The following is a 22,002-nucleotide window of genomic DNA, read 5'->3' on the forward strand; positions in this document are numbered from 1 at the left end:
CTGTTGATTATTCTACTCTAAAGCTTGTCCCCGTCTGTTTTTGCATCTTACCCTCGCTGACACCTCATTATTACACTGAAAGAGAAAGAGTCTCCCTCCCAACCTTCACTCAGCTACTTATTTCTCTCTGAAGTCATTCTCTGGGTTTGTGTTCCCCTGGACACAGGACAGACCCCAAACAGACTTTCCTGAAACAGTCCCAGACTCAGCAGTACCCCCACTGTCTGAACAATTGGTGCAGTGTCAGCAGGAGCAGCTTTCTATCCTGTTTATTTGGACTGTTTTAAAGCCGGAGTATTCATGTGAGGCACAGTAGGGTATGTTTCCCCACAGTTTACCTCACTTTTCCACTATAACCAGTAAAATCCATATTTTAAAGAAATGATCAAAACATTTCACATTTTCCAACATGAAATATGATGTTTTTACTTCAAGGTCTTGACCTGTTCCAAAAAGCCTGTGTCAAATTTGATAGTGAGTGGAAGATGGTGTCTAGAAAGACAGAGTTGTTGTTACTGGATGTAGGTCACTCCAGTACAGCAGAAGACTTTACAAGCTGGATCACAGGTACACAGAATGAGATGGGGAAAAAAATCAGGAAATATAGGGAGCTGGGCAAGAGTGAAACATGAGTCTGATCCATGGAGCTCACTCTCAGACTAACCAAATGGATCCTGTCCTAGTGGATGTTTGGAATCTGGGGCTGTTACGTCCAGCTCCACATGGTCAGTGTTTTATGAGTTTCTTGGAAAGTCGCCAATTTTGATCAGTTAGTAAAATTGTTCCAATTCTGAAGGTGCTGTTGATCTGCGATTGAGGCATTGACGCGAGGTTGAATTTTGTTCTGCTGATTACCAGCACAGTTTCCCTGGACAATACTTATCAATCAGTTGCTGATAGTAGGGCTGTAGCTTCTTCACATCAGGCAAGTCTTCACACTTGGTATACAGATCAAACTTGCTGCAGGCATAGAAGGGCTTGGTTAGGCCAACAGAAGGCATTGCAACATAGAAAATCCATTCCTTTCTGCTGACAATCTGCCAAGTCACAGACCCTCCCCACCCAATCTGCCCCATCATGGACCCTCCCCAACTAATCTGCCCTAGTTAGTTTCTATTTCTGGTGTTTACTTCTACTCCTTTGTCTCATTAGCCTTAAGGTTTTGCACTTTAAACACCAGTTCAAAATCACCAAGCCATCCTCAAATGATGTGTCGATCCCTTTGTGTTTAGTTTGAGCAATATCACTCCCATACTGATTCCAGCGACTTTCGCCTAGTGACACTCTCCATCATGACCTTAGACGCTCTTCAGGGCTGACCCCAGGGATGCTGTCCGGCGCCGACCCCAGGGATGCTGCACCTACGCTGTACCTACACCACATGGACTGCAGCAGTTCAAGAAGGTGGCTCACCACCACCTTCACAAGGGCAATTAGGGATGAGCAATAAACACCAACCCCAGGGACACACTCCAGCGCCGACCCCAGGGACACACTGCAGCACCAACCTCAGGGGCACTCCCTAATGGGGCCAGTGCTCTCCCCATTGACCCCTTGTGTTGGTGCAGCCCTGTTTCATTTAGCTAATTTTCAATCTAGTTCCAATATTTCTTCTGTTCCCTATTCTACCATTACAGTGCATCCATTGTACGGCATTGGATTAAAATCCTTGTTGAAACTTCAAAAGATCAGATTTACAGAATGTCAATTAGAATAGTTCTAGCATTTTTAAGGAACTTACTTGAATTCTTTAACCCACTGAAGCATGTTCAGGTCTTTGCCACTACAGAGATGCATGTAATCTCCCTCAGTGTGCCAGGGGTAGAATGAATGGAAGCGGATCATGTATAGTCCCTGCATCAAAAACACAAACATGGACACTGACACATGTGCACAAAAAAGCCACGAACACCCAGCCACACATGCACACAGATAAGCACATACATACAGATACATAAACACGCATGCAAAGATACAAACAAGACACCAAACTTTTTTCAGATATTTTATTATTTTCTAACTTCCTGTAATTTGCTCTCATCCGAGATGACAAAGGCTCCATCCCCTTACCTGGTGCTGCTGCAATATTCCCCTGTGACATTGCAGCAATCAGGCATTACTGGCCCACTGATGGCGTGGTATCCCACAGTACTGCCCTTCAAACATTGCGGTGCTCAGGCATTACTGCCCTTCCAACATTGCGGCACTTGGGTAGTATTGCCCCTCCAACATTGTGGCACTCGGGCACTACTGCCCTTCAGGCTTGGTGCTCCCGCAGTACTGCCTTTCCGGCAGCACAGCACTCCCTGAATGCTGCCCTGGAATGTCAGCCTGGATTATGTATTCAAATCTCAAGTGAGATTTGAACCCATGACTTAATGAGTCAGGTGAGTATGATATCCACTGAGCTACGGCTGACCTGGCATTGTCACTGCAAGTTGTGCAGTTCATAGAGCACGGTGATCATCTGACTCATTGACCTAGACTTCAGCTCAGAGAAGACATTCAAAATTCATTCAAAGTTACCTCTTCAGGGAGTTTACACCCATTGGTTTTTAGCACGTTGTACAGATATTCTACAAGAGAAAGGTCAAAGTTAAATCTCAGTGAGTAGCCCCAGAGGCTCAGATCGTTACATTCAACAAGGTTTTAAGAGAATTTTTTTGTTTCATTTGCTTTTTCCACTTTCTCAGTCTCCTGCAGACATTGTTCTGCACAATAACCAAATGATTTGTGACAGTGAGTATGACACAGGTGTGCTGCTGTGAGAGGCTTCAGCCAAACCCAACTTGGACAAGCTCATTTTCTTTCAGTAATTATGTGTTCAGTCTTAGAGTAAATAATATCTGTCCAAAATTCCCCTCCATTTGGATTCTTACACCAATAACCAGTCCTGGCCAGATGGTAATGGGTACCTTCTGATCCATCCAAATGAACTTATAGAATTTATAGCACTAGAGGCTACCATTCGGCCATCGTGCTTGTGATGACCCTTGTCCCCAACTGGAGCAATTTTTTTCTTCAGTTCTCTGCCCAAAGGTCTGATCCACAGCGCCGCAAACACAACGACAGCTTGGGCAAAGAAGCAGGACCCGAATCCACCCCACCCCAGCTGGAATGTGGATCAAACCCCAGGCTGTGGACACCAATCTAATCCATACTGGCCAACCGGCTCCCTAAGGAGTTCGGGTTGCTGTGGCAGTATGCGCTTTTACATTCATGTTGCATGTTGTAGTCCAGTGCTAAAAGTAGTGATAGTCGAGGCTCCTGCAATGTAATCTTTCCAAGAGATGCACCATTAGTTTGGGATGAGTGTCGCTGGCTAAGCCATTGTTTATTGCCCATCCCTAATTGCCCTTGTGAAGGTGGTAGTGAGCCACCTTCTTGAACTGCAGCAGTCTATGTGATGTAGGTACACCCATGGTGCTGTTAGGAAGGAAGTTCCAGGATTTTGACCCAACGGCAGTGAAGGAACAGCAATATAGTTCCAAGTCAGGATGGTGTGTGGCTTGGAGGGGAACTTGCAGGCGGTGTTGTTCCCATGCATTCCCTGCCCTTGTCCTTCTAGATGATATAGGCTACCGATATGGAAGATGCTGTCAAAGGAGCATTGGTGAGCTGCTGCAGCCCATCTTGTAGATGGTACATACTGCTGCCACTGTGCATTGGTGGTGGAGGGTGTGAATGTTTAAGGTGGTGGATGAGGTGCCAATCAAATAAGCTGCTTTGTCCTGAAATGTGTCAAGCTTCTGGAGTGTTCTTGGAGCAGCACCTTTCCAGGCAAGTGGAAAGTATTCCATCACACTCCTGACTCGAGCCTGGTAGATGGTGGATACGCTTTGGGGAGTGAGGAAGTGAGTTACTCACTGCAGGATTCCCAGTCTCTGAATTGCTGTTGGGGAGGCATTGTCACTGGACTGGTATTCCGGAAACCTAGGGGTAATGCTCCGGGGAGATTGTGGAACTTGAATCCAATAAAAATCTGGAATTAAAAGTCTAATGATGACTGTGAAACCATTGCCAATTGTCATAAAAACCCATCTGGTTCACTAATGTTAGGGAATGAAATCTGCCATCCTTACCTGGTCTGGCCTACATGTGACTCCAGACGCTCAGCAATGTGGTTGACTCTTAAATGCCCTCAGAACAAGGGCAAGTGGAGATGGGCAATAAATGCTGGCTGAGCCAGCGACGACCACGAACTGATTTTTTTTTTAAATGGCTGGTCCAGTTCAGGTTTTGGTCAATGGTTAACCCCCAGGATGTTGATAATGGCAATTCAGCAATGGTAATGCCATTGAATGTCAAAAGGAGATGGTTAGATTCTGTCTTGTTGGAGATGGTCATTCCCTGCCATTTAACAGCCCCAGCCTGAATGTTGTCCAGGTCTTGCTGCATATGGGCATAGAGTGAGGAGTCACGAATGGTGCTGAACATTGTGCAAATATCCACAAACATCCCCACTTCTGACCTTATGATGGAAGGAAGGGATTAATGAAGCAGCTGAAGATGGTTGAGCCTAGGACACTACCCTAAGGAATTTCTGCAGCGATGACCTGGGACTGAGATGGTTCACCTCCAACAACCACAAGCATCTTCCTTCATGCTCTTTCTGAAATTCTTATCCAATTCTCTTCTAAATGTTGTGCATCGCTCCCTCAGCAGCCTCTTATGTATAAATCATTCTACGTAACACATCCATGTGTGAAAACCTAACTATCCTCTTTATCCTCCCAGTGATAATCCTTAATCTGTGTCCCTATTACTGATTCAGTGAGCAGTGATAATTGTCATCTGTTCGCCTTGTTAACTGATTCACTGACCAGTAGGAGCAAACTTTCATTATTTATCCCTGCAAAACATTTTATAATTTTGAATATCAATCTATCAGCTCCCTTTGATTAATGTATATTCTCTCCATAATATTTGATTCTTCAATTCCACAACTGTACTCTTCGAGAGCTAGCATGGTGTGCAAAATTTCCTTTTCTGCATTCAGTTTTCAGATGGTAGAGCAAATTCTCTGTTCCCTTACAGATCTCCCACCTTCAATTGCAGCATTGAACTCTCTATCACTGCTTACCATCATGTCCCCACGACATCAATACTTTGTCCAACCCACAGTTAGGCTCGTACATCCCATAGAGCGAGCTGCAAAATACATAATTAAATCATTAGGGGAATGTTCTACACTGAGCACCGTCTGAGACCCTTCCACCCTCCTCTATTTCCACCTGGATCGGATGACAGGTGCTTAATATATTGCCCAAATAGGAACAGGAATGTCATGAAGATGTCACACAGCACGTTTCCTCTCATTTTCCCACAGCACCCTTGGGATCTTGGAGTAGAGTGCATTCCAAGTGACAGTTTTACTATTGCGTGAGAGCATTGGGAGGTTTTATTCACCCACCCTCTCCCCAAGTGTGTGTCTTCAATCGATGCTTCTCTTTGGAACCATTTTTATTCATTCGTTTCTTTGGCGTTATGGGAGTCACATTAGGAGGTATTAAGTCTCATAACCAAAGCTTAGTCAAGGATGTAAGGTTTATGGAGCATTTTAAAGGTGGAGAGGCTTAGGGAGGGAATTTTTAAGCAGCTGTGAACTAGAGATTGTGGTCTAAATAAGGACAAGGAAGGGGTGATACACAAACAGATGACGTATCACTGGGGTAACCCCAGTGCTCCGAAGAAGAGTCATACGGACTTGAATCGTTAACTCTGTTTTTCTCTCCACAGATGCTGTTAGACCTGCTAAGTTTTTCCAGCATTTTCTGTTTTGTTTCAGATCTCCAGCATCTGCAGTATTTTGCTTTTATATTTGAGGGGAGATGGTGGGATGAATAACATCTAATGCTTGTTTGGTTTCTTTTAATGGTGAGGAGGTTTGACACTGAGACACCTCACAGACAGCAAGTGTAATGAGCAGAGTCTCTTACCTGTACCTAGGGTCCTTAAGGTCTGGATTGTCTGAGAATGTGGAGTCCCTGTAAACAATGGAATCCTGAAACCTACACCCAACTGGGTAGGTGTCTCCGACAACACACCACTGAAGAAAGACAATGATCACAGTGAGTTAGAACATGAACAGCTTCCCACAGTCCAACAAGCAGACTTGTTGCAGCACAAAGTCCTCACTTGGTATCACATCTTCATTGCTTAATGACCTTGGCACATCAGGGGGTCAGGGTCTGAGTGTGTCTATGGGTCGGGGGGAGGGGTTGGGGGGTGGCGTTGGTGTGGATGGCAGGCTGAAGAAGTAGGGTGGAATCAAGGCCTGAATGTGTGTACCTGGGTCTGAGTCTGGGGTTCAGGATCTGAGTCAGAGGAAGAGGGATGATTGGTGAATGCGACTTGGTGCGAGTTAGGATATGTGCAGCAGAATTTCGATGAGACTTGGGTGTGGACAATTATGGAATGACTTAATTTAGGTGTTTAAGATGATCAAAACAGTTGATAGGATTGATAAGAGAGAAACTATTCCCTCTGGCAAGAGACTCCAGAACAAGGAGGCATAACCTTAAAATTAAAACTGAAACATTCAGGGGTGGTGGCAAGAACTTCTTCACACAAAGTGTACTGGAAATCTGGAACTTGCTCTCCAAAAGACTATGGATGCTGGAGGTCAATTGAAAATTTCAAAATGTGGATTGATAAATTCTTGTTAGTCAAGGGTATTGAGGGTCACAGAACCAATAAGTTAAGACCTAGACCTAGTTGAAAGGTGGAACAAGCCCATAGGGCCTAATGGCCTTCCTCCTATTCCTATGGTTGTGACCCTCTCTGTGGGTGGCAGATACAGTCTGTAGGAGCCACATGCAATGATTCTTCTCTCAATTTCCTCCATCTCCTCAAGGATCCCCATCCTTACCTGTGGCTCACCCCAGAAAGTGAGGATTTTCCCGATATCGTGCAGCAGCCCAACCAGATGGAACCAGTCTATAAAACACACAAAAAAACTCAAACCCAACAGCAGTATACAGAATAAGCAATTAACCTCTCAACTCCCCAATCCTCATCAACCCATATCACCCCCCAAAATATGGACCCTCCAACATCCAGATCCCTGATTAGCCTCTTAGAAGAGAGAGAGTGCTGTACTGTATGAGAGAGAGGAAAGTGCAAGAGGAGGATCCCAAACCAGGCAGTCACCTCGCACCAAACATCACCAGAGAAACATAAGTTCATTGGTTGGTGAGAAATTGCTGTTAGGATGTCATCAAGTAGCTGAGAATTAATAAAACACATTATTTTTAAAAGAAAGACTACTTACATTTAAGTAGGTAACACAAGCAATAGGGAAATAAAGTTAAGTTGAGGCCAGGTAAAATAAAATTGCATAATTAAACCAAAGCAAAATAAAGTTAATGCAAGGGAACTCAGAACCATTGCAGGACAGCTTGGTTGGATGGAATGCATGTCTTGTAATATGTGGGAAGTTGTGGATGCTACCAGTGTCCTAGACGACCACATGGAGGATGTGCAGCTGAAGAATCTTGAGCTTCTGATTTCGGAGCACGAGTGACGGCTGGAGTCACTGTGGCGCATCCACGACGCTGAGAGCTACATGGATAGCACGTTCAGAGAGGCGGTCACACCGCAGCTTAGGAGTCTGAAGGCAAAAAGGGAATGGGTGACCGCCAGGCAGTCCAAGAAAATTAGGCAGGTAGTGCAGGAGTCCCAGAAACCAACCGGTTTCCGTTTTAGATACCAGTGAGGACATTGGTTCCTTGGAGGAGTGCAGTCAGAGCCAAGTTTGTGGCACCACAGGCAGCTCTGTACAGGAGGGGAGATAGAAGAGGGGAAAAGCAGGAGTAATAGGGGATTCATTAGTTAGGAGAACAGACAGGCGTTTCTGTGGCCATAGACGTGACTCCAGGATGGTATGTAGCCTCCCTGGTGCCAGGGTCAAGGATGTCATCGAGCGGCTACAGGACATTCTTCTGGGGGTGGGTGATCCACCAGAGGCCGTGGTCCACGTTGGTACCAATGATTTAGGTAGGAAAGGGGGTGAGGTCCTGAAAGCAAACTTTAGGGACCTATAAAGGAGATTGAAAAGAAGGACCTCTAAAACAGTAATCTCAGGATTACTCCCAGTGCAAGCGAGTATAGAAATAAGAGAATTGAGCGAATAAACACGTGGCTGGAAAGCTGGTGTAAGAGGGAGGGCTAAAAGCAAAGAACTGCGGATGCTGGAAATCCAAAACAAAAACAGAAATACCTGGAAAAACTCAGCAGGTCTGGCAGCATCGGTGGAGAAGAGCACAGTTGACATTTCAAGTCCTCATGACCCTTCAACAGAACCAAGTAAAAATAGGAAAGGGGTGAAATATAAGCTGGTTTAAGGGGGGTGGGGGGCGGTGTTGGGACAAGAAGAGCTAGGTAAAGGGCCAGTGAAAGGTGGAGATAACCAAAAGATGTCACAGACAAAAGGACAAAGAGGTGTTGAAGATGGTGATACTATCTAAAGGAATGTGCTAATTAAGGGTAGAAAGCAGAACAAACAAGGTACAGAAAGCTCTAGTGGGGGTGGGGTGGGGTGAAGGAATACTAAAAAGGCTTAAAGGTAAAGATAAAACAATGGATGGAAATACATTTAAAAATAATGGAAATAGGTGGGAAAAGAAAAATCTATATAAATTATTGGAAAAAACAAAAAGGAGGTGGAAAAAACGGAAAGGGGGTGGGGATGGAGGAGAGAGTTCATGATCTAAAATTGTTGAACTCAATATTCAGTCCGGAAGGCTGTAAAGTGCCTAGTCGGAAGATGAGGTGCTGTTCCTCCAGTTTGCGTTGAGCTTCACTGGAACAATGCAGCAAGCCAAGGACGGACATGTGGGCATGAGAGCAGGGTGGAGTGTTGAAATGGCAAGCGACAGGGAGATAAAAACAAAAAACTACTGCGGATGCTGGAAATCCAAAACAAAAACAGAATTACCTGGAAAAACTCAGCAGGTCTGGCAGCATCGGGGAGAAGAAAAGAGTTGACGTTTCATGACCCTTCAGCAGAACAGAGAAGCGACAGGGAGATCTGGGTAATGCTTGCGGACAGACCGAAAGTGTTCTGCAAAGCGGTCACCCAGTCTGCGTTTGGTCTCTCCAATGTAGAGGAAACCGCATTGGGAGCAACAAATGCAGTAGACTAAATTGAGGGAAGTGCAAGTGAAATGCTGCTTCACTTGAAAAGAGTGTTTGGGCCCTTGGACGGTGAGGAGGGGGGAAGTGAAGGGGCAGGTGTTGCATTTTCTGCGGTTGCATGGGAAGGTGCTGTGGGAGGGGGTTGAGGAGTAGGGGGGTGATGGAGGAGTGGACCAGGGTGTCTCTGAGGGAACGATCCCTACGGAATGCCGCAGGGGGGGTGAAGGGAAGATGTGTTTGGTGGTGGCATCGTGCTGGAGTTGGAAATGGCGGAGGATTCTCCTTTGAATGCGGAGGCTGGTGGGGTGATAAGTGAGGACAAGGGGGACCCTATCATGTTTCTGGGAGGGAGGAGATGATGTGAGGGCGGATGCACGGGAGATGGGCCGGACACGGTTGAGGGCCCTGTCAACGACCGTGGGTGGAAAACCTCGGTTAAGGTTGAAGGAGGACATGTCAGAGGAACTATTTTTGAAAGTGGCATCATCAGAACAGATGCGACGGAGGCGAAGGAACTGAGAGAATGGGATGGAGTCCTTACAGGAAGCGGGGTGTGAGGAGCTGTAGTCAAGGTAGCTGTGGGAGTCGGTAGGCTTGTAATGGATATTGGTGGACAGTCTGTCACCAGAAATTGAGACAGAGAGGTCAAGGAAGGGAAGGGAAGTGTCAGAGATGGACCATGTGAAAATGATGGAGGGGTGGAAATTGGAAGCAAAATTAATAAATTCTTCCAGGTCCCGACGAGAGCATGAAGCAGCACCGAAGTAATCATCGATGTACCAGAGAAAGAGTTGTGGGAGGGAGCCGGAGTAGGACTGGAACAAGGAATGTTCCACATACCCCATGAAGAGACAGGCATAGCTGGGGCCCATGCGGGTACCCATAGCCACACCTTTTATTTGGAGGAAGTGAGAGGAGTTAAAGGAGAAATTGTTCAGTGTGAGAACAAGTTCAGCCAGACGGAGGAGAGTAGTGGCGGATGGGGATTGTTCGGGCCTCTGTTCGAGGAAGAAGCGGAGAGCCACCAGACCATCCCGGTGGGGGATGGAGGTGTAGAGGGATTGGACGTCAACGTTGAAGAGGAGGTGGTTGGGGCCAGGGAACTGGAAATTGTTGATGTGATGTAGGGTGTCAGAGGAATCACGGATATAGGTGGGAAGGGACTGGACAAGGGGAGAGAGAAGGGAGTCAAGATAGCAAGAAATGAGTTCCGTGGGGCAGGAACAGGCTAACACGATCAGTCTGCCGGGACAGTCCTGTTTGTGAATTTTGGGTAGGAGGTAGAAGCGGGCCGTCTGAGGTTGGGCGACTATCAGGTTGGACGCTGTGGAAGGAAGATCTCCAGAGGAGATGAGGTCAGTGACAGTCCTGGAAACAATGGCTTGATGTTCAGTGGTGGGGTCATGGTCCAGGGAGAGGTAGGAGGAAGTGTCTGCGAGTTGACGCTCAGCCTCTGCGAGGTAGAGGTCAGTGCGCCAGACAACAACAGCACCACTCTTGTCAGCGGGTTTGATGAAAATGTCAGGGTTGGACCTGAGAGAACGGAGTGCAGCAAGTTCAGAAAGAGACAGGTTAGAATGGGTTCAGAGGAGCAGAGAAATTGAGACGACTAATGTCACGCTGACAGTTCTCAATGAAATGATCAAGAGAAGGTAAGAATCCAGAGGGAGGGGTCCAGGTGGAGGGAGAATATTGGAGGTGGGTAAAAGGATCCGTTGAACGGGGAGAGGACTCCTGCCCGAAGAAATGAGCACAGAGACGAAGGCGGCGGAAGAAGAGTTCAGCATCGTGCCGAGCCCGAAATTCATTGAGATGAGGGCGTAAGGGTATGAAACTAAGTCCTTTGCTGAGCACTGAACATTCAGCGTCGGAGAGGGGAAGGTCAGGGGGTATGGTGAATACACGGCCAGGGCTGGGATTGGAAGACGGGATAAGGACGGAGGGACAGGCAGGGGTGGAGGGTCCTGGATGGGTGTTGGTGTCGATGAGTTGTTGGAGCTTGCGTTCCTTAGCACTTGAGAGAAAGAGAATAAGTTTCTTGTTGAGGCGTCGAATGAGACGAAGAATAAAATGAAACTAGGGGCACGCGCAGCTTTGAAAAAGGGTGCAGCGGTGCTGCTGGAGGGAGAGGTCGAGTGTGTTCATATAGCGGCGCATGGCACTGAGTGGATCTCAGAATGCGACGGGAACAGCAGTCCGAGGAGCATTGTATGTCCCGGAGATACCTGTAATCCTGGGTGGGTTCAAAACACGAGGGATGGAATTTCAGTTGAAATCCACGTGGGGTAAGTCGGAGACGGAGACAGTCACTGAGAAAGGAAATATGGCTGTGAAAGCGGGTTTTAGTAAACACCTTGTCAAACACCAGGAGAGAAATGGAAAGCAATGAAGGTGAACAAGGCAAAAGAGAGATACGAAAATCCTGACGGAGAGTAGAGCAAAACTTCTTAAAGGAAACATCCATTGTTTTATCTCTACCTTTTAGCCTTTTTAGTATCCCTTCGCCCCACCCCACCCCCACTAGGGCTATCTATACCTTGCTTGTCCTGCTTTCTACCCTTAATTAGCACATTCCTTTAGATAATATCACCACCTTCAACACCTCTTTGTCCTTTTGCCTGTGACATCTTTTGGTTATCTCCACCTATCACTGGCCCTTTACCTAGCTCTTCTTGTCCCAACACCCCCCCACCCCCTTAAACCAGCTTATATTTCACCCCTTTCCTATTTTTACTTAGTTCTGTTGAAGGGTTATGAGGACTCGAAACGTCAACTGTGCCCTTCTCTGCCGATGCTGCCAGACCTGCTGAGTTTTTCCAGGTATTTCTGTTTTTGTTTTTGTAAGAGGGCATCAGATTTCTGAGGCATTGGGACTGGTTCTGGGGAAGGTGGGACCTATACAAGCTGGACGGTCTACACCTGAATAGGACTGGGACGAATATCCTTGCAAGGAGATATGCACAGTGTAGACATGTCCCCACAAAGAAAAAGGGTGATACTGTCAAACTAGAGCCCCCTGGTTATCCAGAAGCATATAGGCCAAGATAAAGCAGAAAAAGAAAGCTTATAACAGTCACAAAAGACTTAATACTGTAGAATGCCTAGAGGAATATAGAAAGTACAGGTGTAAAGTAAAAATGGAAATTAGGAAAGCAAAGAGAGGGTACAAAAAAAACATTGGCAGGTAAAATCAAAGAAAATCCTAAGATGTTTTCTCAGTACATTAAGAGCAAGAGAATAACTAAGGAAAAGTTGGGCCTATCAGAGATGTACATGATAACTTGTGGGTTGATGCAGAAGATGCGGGCAGGGTTGTCAATGAGTTCTTTGTCTCTGTCTTCACTCAGGAGAGGGATGATGCAGACATTCTAGTTAAAGAGGAGGAGTGTGAAATATTAGATACAATAAGCATAGTGAGTGAGGAAATACTGGAGGGACTGGCATCCTTGAAGGTGGTTAAGTCACCAGGTCCAGATAGATTGTAACCCAGGCTGTTGAAGGAAGCCAGGGGGGAAATAGCTGATGGTCTGAGGATCATTTTATTATCTTCATTAGATACAGGCGAGGTCCCAGAGGATTGGAGGTCTGTGAACATAGTACCATTATTTACAAAGGGTGCAGAGGATTGGCCAGAAAATTATAGGCTGGTCAGTCTGACTTCGGTGGTGGGCAAATTATTGGAAACAATTCTGAGAGACAGGATAAACTGTCACTTAGGCAGAGATTGATCAGGGATATTCAGCATGGTTTTGTTAGGGGAAGATCGTGTCCTAACTTAATAGAATTTTTTGAGTAAGTAACAAGGAGGATTGATGAGGATAGTGAAGTAGACGTTGTTTACATCGATTTCAGTAAGGCATTTGACAAGGTCCCACATGGCAGACTGGTCAAGAAAGTGAGATCTCATAGGATACAGGGGAAGGCGGCAGGTTGGATCCAGAATTAGCTCGGTGACAGGAAACCAAGGGTGATGGTCGATAGATGTTTTTGCAAATGGAATACAATTTCCAGTGGTGTTCCACAGGGCTCAGTGTTGGGGCCCTTGCTGTTTGTTGTATATATATTAATGAGTTAGACTTAAATGTGGGAGGTACAATTGGGAAGTTTGCAAATGACAGAAAATTTGGCCGTGTAATTGATAGCGAAGAGGCTAGTTGCCGACTCCAGAATGATACCAATGGTCTGGTTGAGTCGGTGGAGAAGTGGCAAATGGAATTCAATCTGGAAAAGTGTGTGAGGTAATGCATTCGGGGAGGGCAAACAAAGCAAGGGAATTCTCAATAAACGGGAAGTTATTGAGAAGGATTGAACAAGTGAGAGACCTTGGAGAGCACCCTGGAGACCCCCAAATAGTCAGAGAGAAATAGAAGAGCAGATATGTGGGCAAATTTCAGAGAAGTGTAAAAATAATAGGGTAGTAATAGTGGGGGATTTCAACTTCCCCAACATTAACTGGGTTAGTCATAGTGTGATAGATTTAGAGGGAGCGAAATTCTTAAAATGCACCCAGGAGAGCTTTTTAAGAAGGTTCTGCAAGAGAGGGGGCAGTCCTGGACTTAATTTTAGGGAATGAAGCCAGGCAAGTGGTAGAGGTATCAGTGGGGGAGCATTTTGCAGAAGTGATAACTCTGTTAGAGTCAAGGTTGTTATGGAAATGGACAAGGATGGACCAGAAATCAGAGTTCTAAATTGGGGGAAGGCCGATTTTAATAAGATCAGATATGATTTGGCCAGAGTGGACTGGGAGCAGCTACTTTTAGGTAAATCTGCGCCAGAGCAGTGGGACTCATTCCAGAAGGAAATAGGGAGAGTACAGGGCCAACATATTCCAGTAAAGACAAAGGGTGGGACCAACAAATCCAGGGAACCCTGGATGTCGAGGGATATACAGGATTGGATAAAGAGAAAGGGAGGCTTATGCCAGATACCGAGGGCTCAAAACAGCGGAAGCCCTAGAGGAGTATAGAATGTGTAGGGGGGAACTTAAAAAGGAAATTAGGAGAGCAAAAAGGGGGCATGAAAAAACATTGGCAGGTAAAATAAAGGAAAATCCAAAGTTATTTTACAAGTACATTAAGAGTAAGAGGATAACTAGGGAAAGAATAGGGTCCATTAAGGACCATAGTGGTAATTTGTGTGTGGAGCCGGAAGACGTAGATAGGGTTCTAAATGAATACTTTGTGTCGGTGTTCACAAGGGAGAGGGACGACGGGTATGGAAATCAGGCAGAAGGACTGTGATATAATTAAAGAAATTAGCATAAGAAGAGATGAGGTTCTAAGTGGTCTGACAGGCTTAAAAGTAGATAAATCTCTAGGCCCGAATGAAATGTATCCCACGCTGTTGAGTGAGGCAAGGGAGGAGATAGCAGGGGCACTAGCAATAATTTTCAACACCTCTCTGGCCACAGGAGAGTGCCAGAAGACTGAAGGACAGCAAATGTGGAACTATTATTCAAGAAGGGAGGAAGGGATAAACCAGGGAACTACAGGCCAGTCAGTCTAACCTCAGTGGTGGGGAAACTATTGGAAGCAATTCCAAGGGACAGAATTAATCTACACTTGGGGAGGCAGGGATTAATCAAGGACAATCAGCATGGTTTTGTTAAGGGAAGGTCATGTCTGACCAGTTTGATTGAATTTTCAGAAGAGGTGACCAGGTGTGTAGATGAGGGCAATGCATTTGACGTAGTTTACTTGGACTTCAGCAAGGCTTTTGATAAGGTCCCTCATGGGAGACTGATAACGAAGGTAAGAGCCCATGGGATCCAAGGCAATTTGGCAAATTGGATCCAGAATTGGCTGAGTGGCAGGAAGCAGAGGGTGATGGTCAAGGGGTGTTTTTGAGGGATGCCTGTGTCCAGTGGAGTTCCACAGGGATTGGTGTTGGGTCCTTTGCTGTTTGTGGTATATATAAATGATTTAGACTTGAATGTAGGAGGGTTGATCATTAAGTTCGTGAATGACATGAAAATTGCTGGGGTGGTACATAGTGAGGAGGATAGCCTTAGATCTTAGATTACAGGAGGATATAGACGGGCTGGTCAGATGGGCTGATCAGTGGCAAATGGAATTTAATCTGGATAAGTGTGAGGTGATGCACTTGGACAGGACAAACAAGGCACGGGAATATATGATGAATGGTAGGACCCTGCGAAGTACCGAGGATCAGAGGGACCTTGGTGTGCATGTCCACTGGTCCCTTAAGACATCGGGACAGGTAGATAAGGTGGTTAAGAAGGCATATGGGATATTTGCCTTTTATTAGCCGAGGCATAGAATGTAAGAGCAGGGTGGTTATGCTGGAACTGTATAAAACGCTGGTTAGGCCACAGCTAGAGTATTGCTGCAGTTCTGGAATCTGCATTATAGGAAGAATGTGATTGCAGTAGAGAGAGTGCAGAGGAGATTTACCAGGATGTTGCCTGGGCTGGAGAGTTTTAGTTATAAGGAGGGATTGGATAGACTGGGGTTATTTTCCTTGGAGCAGAGGAGATTGAGCGGGGACATGATTGAGGTGTATAAAATTATGGGGGACATAGATATGGTAGACAGGAAGCAACTTTTTCCCTTGGTGGAGGGATCAATAACCAGGGGGCATAGATTTAAGGTAAGGGGCAGGAGGTTTAGAGGGGATGTGAGGAAGAATTTTTTCACCCTGAGTGTGGTTGGAATCTGGAACTCATTGCCTGAAAGGGCGGTAGGCAGAAACCCTCATAACATTTAAGAAGTATCTGGATGTGCACTTATGATGTCATGGCATACAAGACTATGGGCCTAGTGCTGACAAATGGGATTAGAATAGTTAGGTACTTGTTTGACTGGTGCAGACTCAATGGGCTGAAGGGCCTTTTTCTGTGCTGTAGACCTCTATGACTCTATGTATGTGCACAGGCCCTTGAAGGTGGCAGGACAGGTGGGCAAGGTGGTCAAGAAAGCATATGGAATGCTTTCCTTTATTGGGCGAGGTATTGAATACAAAAGCAGGGATGTAATGATGGAACTGTATAAAATGCTGGTTAGGCCACATTGTGGCATTTTGTGTTTAGTTCTGGTCACCACATTACAGGAAAGACATAATTGCTCTGGAGAGAGTGCAGAAGAGATTTACAAGAATGTTGCCAGGGCTTGAAAATTGCAAACTATGAGGAGAGATTGAATAGGCTAGGGTTATTTTCCTTAGAAAAGAGGAGGCTAAGGGGTGACCTAATTGAGGTGTACCAAATTATATGGGGCTTAGATAGGGTAGACAGGAAAGACTTGTTTCCCTTACCTGAGGGGTCAACTACCAGGGGGCATAGATTTAAGGTGATTGGTAGAAGGACTAGAGGGAACATGAGGAAAATCTTTTTCATCCAGAGGGTCATGGGCATCTGGAATTCACTGCCTAGGTTGGTGGTCGAGGCTGAAATGCTCAACTCATTTAAAAGGTACCTGGATTTGCATCTGAAGTACTGTAACCTGCAAGGCTACGGACCAGGTGCTGGAAAGTGGGATTAAAATGAATGGATAGTTTCTTTTTTCTCTTTTTGGCCAGTGCAGACACGATGGGCTGAATGGCCTCTTTCTGCACCATAACATTTCTATGGTTCTAATCCACACAAACACTCTCTCATTTCTTTGTGCATTTATGTCTACCTGTGTCCCTGCTTCTATCAATCTATGCGTGTATCTCCCTGAGTATGTCCACTTGTCTTTCTGTGTCTCTGTGTGGCTGTATTTGTCCCTGTCTTCTTGTGTTTCCCTGTCTCTGTGTGTGTGTGTCTCTCTGTGTATGTGTCTGTGTCACTCCCAGAAACCTCTCCTTACATAGAATTACATAGATTACCCATGCCGGGATAGACCTTCCTGATTTCCTCTGCGGTTTGGTAGGCGTGGAAAGAGTTTGGAAAATCCACGTCGGGGTCAGATTCATCCACCATCTGATCAAGCGCTTGAAGAACCTCCATCACTGTCATCTGAGCACGTGAACATGAGGCCCATCGAGAGATCTACAACCAGAGGCACACAGGACCAGTCATTCAATCCACTAGCTCAGTTAGTCACTCAAACACCAGCTCAACAGGTCACTCAACCCTTTATGTAGACCTGACAGAGAACCCACAATACCATTGTACCCAGTCCCACAATACCATTGTACCCAGTCCTTCAATGGCCCAAATAGCCCTGGGCTGAATGCCACTCCTCAGTACTATCCTCTTATCAAGAAGCAAACGTGAAAATATTCAATTTGAGAAGGGCTAATTCTAAAGGTTTGATAAAGGATCTGGTCTGATAAAGGATAAGGATGGATTAGAATCAAAATTTGACATACAAAACAGAAAATGTGCAATGGGAGGACTTCAAAGAGGCGATAGTTTGGGTTAAGACTAGACACATTCTTATAAAGGTGAAAGGCATCCAAAGCTAGAGCTCCCTGGATGACTGAAGGTGTAGAGGTTAAAATTAAATAGGGAAAAGCATTAAAAAGATAATTTTTGGCTTCATAATTCAGCCAAGAGCCAAGTCAAATACCGAGGAGGATTGAAAAAGAAAATAAGAGGGGCAGAGAGAGAGTATGAGGATAAATTAGTGAGTAACATAAAAGAGAATCCAAATATATTTTATGAACATAAATAGTAAAATAGTAGTCAAAGGAAGGATGGGACTGATTAGGAATCGAAAAGGAGATCTTTTTGTGGAGGCAGAGATGTGACTGAGGTAGTAATTGATTACTTTACATTTGTCTTCACAAGAGGATGTTTCCAATGCAGCAGTAAAGGTGAAGGCAGCAGCGATGTTGGATAGGAGGTGTAGAAGAGGCACTTAAAAGGTTGGCTGCGCTCAAAGTGGAAAAGTCACTTGATCTGGATAGGCCACTGAGCGAAGTAAGGAAGGAAATTGCTGTGGCCCTGAGCACAATCTTCCTTAGATACTGGGTTAGTGTCAGAGGATTGAAAAATTGCAAATATTACACCCTTGTTCAATAAAAGGGAGTGGGATACAACCCAGCAACAACAGATCAGTCTGCCTAATATTAATTGTGAGGAAACTTTTAGCGACAATAGCCTGGGACAAAATTAATTGGCACTTGGAAAAGTATGGGCTAATAAATGAAAGCTAGCATGGATTTGATGAAGGCAAATCATGTTTGATTAACTTAATCAAATTCCACAATGACAGAACAGGGAGGGTTGATGTGTATACAGGCTTTCAAAAGATGGTTGATGAAGTACCACACAATAGCAAAATCAAAGTCCAACGGATCAAAGGGAGAGTGGCTGTGTGGATACGAAATTGGCTAAGAGACGGAAAACAGAAATTGGAAACAAGTATACAGTGGTGCCTCCAGTGGTTGGTATTGGGACCACTGCTCTTTTTGATATATATTAATGGCCTGCACTTGGGTATACAGGGCACAATTTCAAAGTTTGCAGATGACACAAAGCTCAGAAATGTAGCAAACAAAGAGGAGGATCGTAACAGGGTTCAAGAAGTCATAAACTAGTGAAATGGGCAGACACATGGTGGATGAAATTTAATTCGGAGAATTGTGAAGTGATGCATTCTGATAGGAAGAATGAGGAGAGCCAATGTGTACTAAATACAGGATAGTACAATTTTACAGGTGGTCCAGGAGCAGAAAGACCTGGGGGTATATGTACACAAATCATTGATGCTGGCAGGACAAGTTAAGAAGACTTTTTTTAAAAATGAGATCCTTGACTTTATTAATAGAAGACTAGAGTACTAAAGCAAGGAAGTTATGCAAACCATTTATAAAACTCTGGTTAGGCTCCAGCTGGAGTACTGTGTTCAAATCTCGGCATTCCTGGAAGGATGTCAAGGGTGCAGTTATGTGGAAAAGATGAGGTTTTTCTCCTTAGAGAAAGAAGGTTAAGAGTAGGTTTTAAGGAGGTGTTCAAAGTCTTGAAGGATTTTGATACAGTTTATAAGGAGAAACTGTTTCCAGTGACAAATAGGTCGGTAACACAAATTTAAGGATAGCTTTATCAAAGAGTTGGCACAAGCATGATGCGTCAAATGTTTTCCTTCTGTGTTTTATAGTACTACTATTGTATTCTAAAAGGGATTAACTGATATCCCAGGGATCAGGATCCTGACTCTCTGGATTGACCACTTACCTTCTCCTTAACAAATTCCACAGTCTGGTGAGTGTGCATCAGCCGATACGTGTTCAGTACCCGATGTTGGAGGAATCCAGACTGAACAAAAGCAAACCACACCCTTATTAAATATTTCCTTCTTACCCCTCTACACATGACAGAAGCATTAAAGTTGACCCTTGCACTGTATTTCCATGCGTATATGAAACACACCCTACCAGCCACTGCAACACCCAGTACTGCTCTCCTCCCCTCCTGCTACTGCTCTCCCCGTTTCTCAGTTCTCCCTTCCTCTGCCCTAGTACTGTTCTCTCCCCACCCCTTGGGTACTCCTATACTGCCCTATCACCTCCAACAACCAGCTCCCTCCCTCCCCCACCCCAATTACTGCTATCTCCCCTTAGATACTCCTCTCTTCTCCGCCTCCCCCCCCCCCAAACCTGGCATTCCTGCACACCCACCCCAGTGTGATCTCTACCCCTGGGTACTGCTCTCCACCCCACCCCGGTACTTTTTTCTTCTTTTCCCCAACTCATTGGTACTGCTCTTCACTCCCTGTTACTGCTCTGCCCCCCTCCCCCCCCAGCACTGGTCTCTGTCCTGGTGTCATTTCATGTGATGTTGTGACTTACCTGGAAGTTCCTGTATGTGACCTTTTCTTCAGTGTTGGTCTGAACTTCAGTCTGGCCACACTCCTGCCCCAAGGCGTTGGTGGGCTTTAAATTCTGTAATGAACAGCTGGTTAGTGGATCCAAAAGAAAGATTACTTTATCTCACACCTGATGACATCTCTCAAGAAACAGCTAACATTCAAAGAATTTAGAAGTTTAGTCACTTGTTAATGTGATAATAGAATCTCACAAACAACAGTCAGATAAATGACCAGATAATATGTTTTTAGTGATATTTTTTGAGAGATAAATATTGTCCAGGACTCCTTCCAATAATGGCCATGGAATTTTATAAATTAATTTGACACACAGGTAGGAGCCACTCTTTAAAAATCCCTGTTGTTTATGACAATCTGCGCTCTTGGTTGATCCTTTAACTTGGGACTGCTCATTATCTACCTTACACAATCTGTGCAACAACATGGGGCCGTGATTTGTAAGGTAAACCCAGAGCTGGAGAACGGGTAGTACAGAAACTGGAAATAACTGGGATAAAAGAAACATACCAAGGAAGGCCCAGAAGGGGAGTCAGATATGAGCGAACAGCATTCATTTGTACAATGAATAGTCCCTCCCCAAACTTCTGCACTGCTCCCTAGTCACAGAATAATAATAACAATAATAATCAAGGGATGTGAGCCCAGAGAGTTAATTCCCTGCCCGATCTTCACTTGATTGCTGCCCAATCCTTGCTTGATTCCCACTAGTTTCTACCCTCACTTGATCCCAGCCTCTTAGAATTCTCAGCACAATACTGTAGCTACGTAAAGAGCCAGAAACATTAGAAATTGGGAACGGTGGGGAGAGGTAATAAGTGACTGAAAGGGAGAGAATGAAAGAAACAGACAGGGAGAATAAGACAGACAGCGAGAGAGTGAGAGAACAAGAGATGGAGGAACAAGAGAGACAGAAAATGAGAAAGTGAGAGCGAGAGAACTAGAGGGAGAGAAAGAGGGGGAGAATGAGAGATGGAGCAACAGAATGAGAGAAAGACAGAGAAAGCTAAATGAAAAAGACAGACCAATAGAGAGAGAGCAGAGAGTGACAGACCCAGGGCTCTCCCTCTATCTCACACAGAGCTAGGGCTCTCTTTTTTTTGTCTCTGTATTTCTATCTTTCTATTTCTCTCCCACCTCTGTCTCACTTTCTTTCTCTGTCTCTCCCTGTCTCTAGCTCTCCTTCTCTGTCAGTCTGTCCCTCTCTCTCTTTCTCTGTTTCTCCCCCATCCACAGTATTTTTACCATAAGCTTCAAAGTTCTGTTTTCTTTGGACAGACTCACCGTCTGGGACACATTCATGGCACTGCTCATTGTGTGGGTGTCTAAGCTTGATCTCACGCAGTTAAGCAGATTTCTGTAGGATGGTGAAAGGTCAATGTTCAGGGTCAACAATGTGACCTTTTTACTCTTCATTAGACTATAGAGATATTGTGGGTTAATCATTCTAAGGGCAGCTTATTAATTATCTCCATACTACTTTCACCTCATTTACCTGATTAATAATCTCACCTCCAACTGCATTCTACATAGGTACAGCCTTTTAGCATCTTGACCTGTGTGTATGTGTCTGTCTGTGTATGAGTTTGTGTGTGTGTGTGGCTGCAGATATGTGTCTGTCTCTCGCTGTGCATGTGTTCTCTGTGTGTGTGTGTGTGTGGTAAAAAGTTTTAAAATATGAACATTTCATGAAATCAGGAGACAAAAGTAAATGAAAATATAATGTTTATTGCTGTGTAATTTATTAATTCGTTTCATTTACCGGTTTACAGAGTTTGACGACATAACTATAAACATTCCAGTACAAAGAGTATACAGGGTAAATGCCTATTTGGAGGCAATAATCTGTAGCAAAGAGTTAGTTGTGCTTGGGATAACTGAAACATTGTTTAATAAAGAATAGGACTAGCAGTTAACTATTGCAGGCCAAAACATGTTTAGAAAGGATAGGGAAGGAAGAAGGTGGTGTGGGGTAGCTGTACTAATTAGCAATAATATGGCATTAGGAAAAAAGACATAACTAACATTAAGATAGAAACAGAATCCTTATGGATTGAGATAAAGGATAAGATAGACTGAATCACACTTACAG

At 44.9% G+C, this 22,002-nt stretch overlaps 1 protein-coding gene across 1 annotated transcript; it reads right to left on the reverse strand.

The window, feature by feature from the left end:
- Window positions 1-405: 405 nt before the first annotated feature.
- miox (myo-inositol oxygenase) lies at window positions 406-21,695 on the reverse strand. The gene is made up of 10 exons (XM_078554057.1): window positions 21,673-21,695; window positions 19,876-19,981; window positions 19,262-19,342; window positions 16,966-17,128; window positions 6,872-6,939; window positions 5,940-6,049; window positions 5,084-5,151; window positions 2,527-2,576; window positions 1,742-1,854; window positions 406-960 (listed from the first exon to the last, which is right to left on the reverse strand). The coding sequence occupies exons 1-10, from the start codon at window positions 21,693-21,695 to the stop codon at window positions 852-854; spliced, it is 891 nt and encodes a 296-aa protein (XP_078410183.1). The 3' UTR covers window positions 406-851.
- Between the last annotated feature and the right edge of the window lie 307 nt (window positions 21,696-22,002).

The sequence above is a fragment of the Cetorhinus maximus genome, chromosome 12 (genome assembly GCF_964194155.1).
Source record: "Cetorhinus maximus chromosome 12, sCetMax3.hap1.1, whole genome shotgun sequence".
Classification (NCBI taxonomy): Eukaryota; Metazoa; Chordata; class Chondrichthyes; order Lamniformes; family Cetorhinidae; genus Cetorhinus; species Cetorhinus maximus.

What these genes read in the sequence shown, in the direction of transcription:
- miox (XM_078554057.1), bottom strand. Translation starts at nt 21,695, where the DNA reads ATGTCGTCAAACTCTGTAAACCG. An exon ending in TCGTCAAACTCTGTAAACCG is followed by an intron (nt 19,982 to 21,672) that starts GTAAATGAAACG and finishes TCCACTAACCAG; the next exon opens with CTGTTCATTACAGAATTTAA. An exon ending in GAAGGTCTATCCCGGCATGG is followed by an intron (nt 6,940 to 16,965) that starts GTAATCTATGTA and finishes TGTGTTTTATAG; the next exon opens with ACTGGTTCCATCTGGTTGGG.